A 4,093-nucleotide genomic window follows, 5' to 3' on the forward strand; every position below is an offset into this window, starting at 1 on the left:
CATATTGGCCAGGCTGTTCTCAAACTCCTGACCTCATGATCCGCCCACCTCGGCCTCCCAAAGTGCTGGGATTACAGGCGTGAGCCACCACGCCCGGCCCATTTATTTCTACTAGTCATAGAAAAAGAAGAAATATTGTTAACTAAGGACTTAGATTTAAAAACATATTGATTACAAAAAGCAAGTTAAGGATCTCACCCAATTCTGTGAATTTCTAAACATTGGAGACACCATAGAATCCAGTCAGAGCTCTGATACTATCCATCTAAACTTGGGAAAGTTATTTTTGAACTTAGCGTTCAGATCTATAAAATGGAAATAACATCTCCCACAAAGATTAGATGACAGGAGGTAATGCATGTAAAGCACTATCTCAAAATGTGGCATGTAGTAAACAATTAATAGCAGTTACCTTTTACATTACTACATTCTAACTATGCCGAGGGTGTCAGAGGACAAACACACACACACCCCATAAGGCAACTTGAAATAGTGAATCTTCCCCTCTTTCCCTTCCAAAAAGATGCAAACTAGAATTTATGCTTCCATTTTTCTAAAATATAACATTTCAAACATACAGAACACTCCTATACCAATATCCAGCTATATCAAATCCTAACATTTTGTCACAGAGGCTTCATTTTAGGAATGAAACATTATAGACACAATGGAAGTGTTTCATATGCTCACCTGACATTGGATTGCTTCTACTCGATAAGGGTTAAAACTCTTTTGGCATTTACAACAGAGTTGTTTGAAATAAACCTAAAGAGAAATATGTTTTTTTCAAAATACAAGCTTTTATACATACCCACACCCTGCAGAGGCTCCCAGTTCTTAATTTCAGTAATCCATTCCCTTGCCTTGTATCTTGCTTTTACCAACCTCTACCCTTGAGGTTTCAAGGTATACTAGTTCTTACTAATCACTTTTTCTTTGAATCTAATTTTCCTTACCCGTAAAATTGGAATAATAACCTCCGCCTCCTGGGTTCAAGCGATTCTCCTGCCTAACCCTCCCGAGTAGCTGGGATTACAGGTGCCCGCCACCACACCTGGCTAATTTATTGTCTTTTTAGTAGAGACTGGGTTTTGCCATGTTGGCCAGGCTGGTCTCGAACTCCTGACCTTAAATGATCCACCCGCTTTGGCCTCCCAAAGTGCTGGAATTAGAAGCCTGAGCCACTGCACCCAGCTGGAATACCATTATTAATACTTACTTTTTCCATAGTTCTGAAAACTCCCCAATAATGTACACCAAGTACCACAGTAGATACTCAATGGGAAGTGGCCGTCATACTTTTTGTCCTTGTCTTTTAGCTCTTACATGTTTCATTTTTCAGTATTTCCCGGCTTAAACTTTAAATTACTTGTGGTTACCTATCAATACCACCTGCTTTCAAGGTTTTGTGCAATTTCCTGTGCACATTTTCTCCCTGCCTTGCTTGGTGAACTCTTCCTCCTATTTATTCTTTAAAATCCTGCTTGGACATCAAGCTGTCTTTCCTCAGACAGGGCTAACCCCCTCCTTCCTGTGCTATCTCTGTACTGCTTCCATATGAAGGGTGCTACTGCACGTATTGCCAAATTACATTTTGTTTCCATCACTCCTATCAAAATAAATTCCTTGAGAACGAGTTCTATGTTTTGTTCTTTGTATCCTAGTGCCTTGGAATGTTTGAATTAAACTCGTTTTTCTTCTGGCAAGAGAAGGAAGTAAATTCAACTTCAACTTTAAAAATCTATTCCCTCTCTAGGTCTCTAGTAAATAGCTCGTGTGAGAAGTCAGGTTTTCATTCGGAACTCAATGCCTCTTTGCCCTCTCTCTCCACAGTCCTTTGGCCAGTAAGGCAGTTTCTAAACATGCGATAGTACAGGGCGTTCACACTCAAATGCAATAACATCGGGCCATGTAGACTGTTGCAAAACGAGGTGCACAGGGCGAGGAAAAGAAGAGGAAGCCTCAGGGGCAGCCTGCTGTTCTCAGTCTCAAACAAGGGTCTCTACTGACCAGAGCCTACGGGATTCATGAAGATAAAGAAATGCAGAATTTAATGTGAAGTCTTTTCCAATCCTAATATGTTGGCAATTAAATTAGGAAGGGGGCAAAGGAAACCTTAGGCGTAGCCTAAGTCTCTTACTGGCAAATCTTTACAGTAAGTTTTTTCCCTTATTGCTCCACCTTGTGGACAAACAGTGGAAATTTCCTAGCGCTAAGGCCCAGACCTATTCCAAGCACACCAACTAAAAAACGGTTACAAAAACTTCCAGTGTACACAAGGACAAAAGCTCATCTAAGTAACCTGACATTTTGTCAACTATAACGCCAGAGTATGGTTCGGAAACTCAGGTCCGATTCAGTTCCATTCGTTCACTGAGCACTTCCGGTACACCTGGCACTGGGGATGCCACCAAGATCAAGACAAGACTGTGACAGTCATGCTCCCTCAGGAATCAGATTCTTCCTCGCTTAACGTCTGTGCCCACCCCATCCTCCTCTCACCTCCTACTCATTTTACTTACCTTGTTCGTTCCGGAAATGCACCACACGTAAGCACTCTCCCACCTGGTCTTACAATCTTTACAGTGAAAATAGCCATATTTGGGTTCCAAAAACTGAAAAGAAAGAAGAAAAGTACTTTACCGTCATGCAAGGGGAAAAAAGCCAGATCCTTCTTTATGACTTTGTATAAGGAAAAAAAATGACTTCTTTAACCTCACTTGTATCTATTCTCAAGACTATTGCATTAATTCAGTTTCTCATCTCTCATAAAGATTACTCTGGGATTCTTTTTGCTGCCGTCTTTGGTACTTTTCCAATCCATTTTCCACTATGCTACCGGCACAATCTTCCCAAAACGAAAGTCTGATTTCATATATCACAGACTCGAAGCCCTTCTTCGTCTCCAAACCCCCCAGTAGCAGTAGTTGCCAGACTGTTGGTTTTCACAGGCTTAGTTGGGTTGGCACCTATTTTACCCAAAACTTACCAAACATACAGGCCACGTGAAATGCATATTTTCAGAGCTCCCTCTCCTTCACCAAGTACATGGAAGAACAGAGAGAAGATTTTGCTCTTATTGCCCCCATAGATGGAAAAGGAGGGAGAGGATGGGGCAGGTCGAGGACTAAGAAGAGGGAACAGAGGATCCACCTGGAAGTTGGGCCTCCGGAGAGGCTCCGTGGCGGCGTCTCCCGGCACCTGCTTGCTCTTCGTTTCCTGAGGGCACAGGGCGTCTTTCTCCCCCGATTCTTCCGGCTGCCCAGGTTTCTCCGGCCTGTCAGCTTCTGACCTCGGTGGTGATGGCTGCGGCTGGCTGGCCTCCTCAGGGCCTGGGAGCGCCTTGCTCTCCGCGTGGTCCCCATCTCTCCGCAGGCGGATCAAGCTCCTGCGGCCGGTGCCAGGCGAAGTGACCCCGCAAGCTGGCAGGGCCTCCCGGGGGTCTCTGCCGTCCCAGGGGGAGCAGCTGCTGAGGGTGCGAGGCCCCAGCGAGCACTGCACAGCCTTGTCCACCCGCGGGCTCACCTGCACGCCCACCTCCTTGGTGTTGGGCTTGCACAGCCGCGGGCTCAGGCTGGGGTTCATCTGGGAGAGGATGGCCTTAAGCTGCGCCCTCTTGTAAGGGTCCATGCAGTAGTCAGGGGCGTTCGCGGGCACCAGCAGCCCTGGCCTGGCCAGAAAAGTGGGGGGACCCATATTTTGCCTCCAGTCGGGCTGTTTGTGCCCTGAGAGTCCAGGCTGGCCCAAAGGCACTGTGTTTCCATAACCCTGGTACAAGCCATAGGGAACACGGACAAAGCGCTCCATCCGCTCAGCAGGTGCTAAGGCGCAGCCTAATATCCTAGCCAGTTTGTTTGTGTCCTTATTTTGCCTTCCTCCTTCATCCGCCCCTTCTTTCTCCTGATCAGGTTCGTTCAGATTCATTCCTGGCTTTTCCATTTATTTCAGATTCTAATGGGAGCTGCCGCCTATTACCCTGATTGAGGGAGAGAAGCTCTATCTACAGATGTCTAATTGCCACCTGATTCCTACCTAATTGCTTTTCCCTACCTCTTCAATTCACTGCTCAGGGAATCTTTTTTTCAAAGCTGTT

The 4,093-nt window shown here is 45.6% G+C and overlaps 1 protein-coding gene across 1 annotated transcript in view; it reads right to left on the reverse strand.

The window, feature by feature from the left end:
• The window catches only part of ZAR1L (zygote arrest 1-like), a 7,890-nt gene extending 4,059 nt beyond the window's left edge, over positions 1–3,831 (reverse strand). The window contains exons 1-3 of the mRNA XM_011997807.1: positions 3,154–3,831; positions 2,523–2,615; positions 691–765 (exon numbers count right to left, since the gene is read on the reverse strand). Coding sequence (XP_011853197.1) covers positions 691–765; positions 2,523–2,615; positions 3,154–3,807 — 822 coding nt within the window. The 5' untranslated portion in view covers positions 3,808–3,831. The remainder of the gene's footprint in view (positions 1–690; positions 766–2,522; positions 2,616–3,153) is intronic.
• Positions 3,832–4,093: the final 262 nt, after the last annotated feature.

The sequence above is a fragment of the Mandrillus leucophaeus genome, unplaced genomic scaffold, assembly GCF_000951045.1.
Source record: "Mandrillus leucophaeus isolate KB7577 unplaced genomic scaffold, Mleu.le_1.0 Scaffold549, whole genome shotgun sequence".
Lineage (NCBI taxonomy): Eukaryota > Metazoa > Chordata > Mammalia > Primates > Cercopithecidae > Mandrillus > Mandrillus leucophaeus.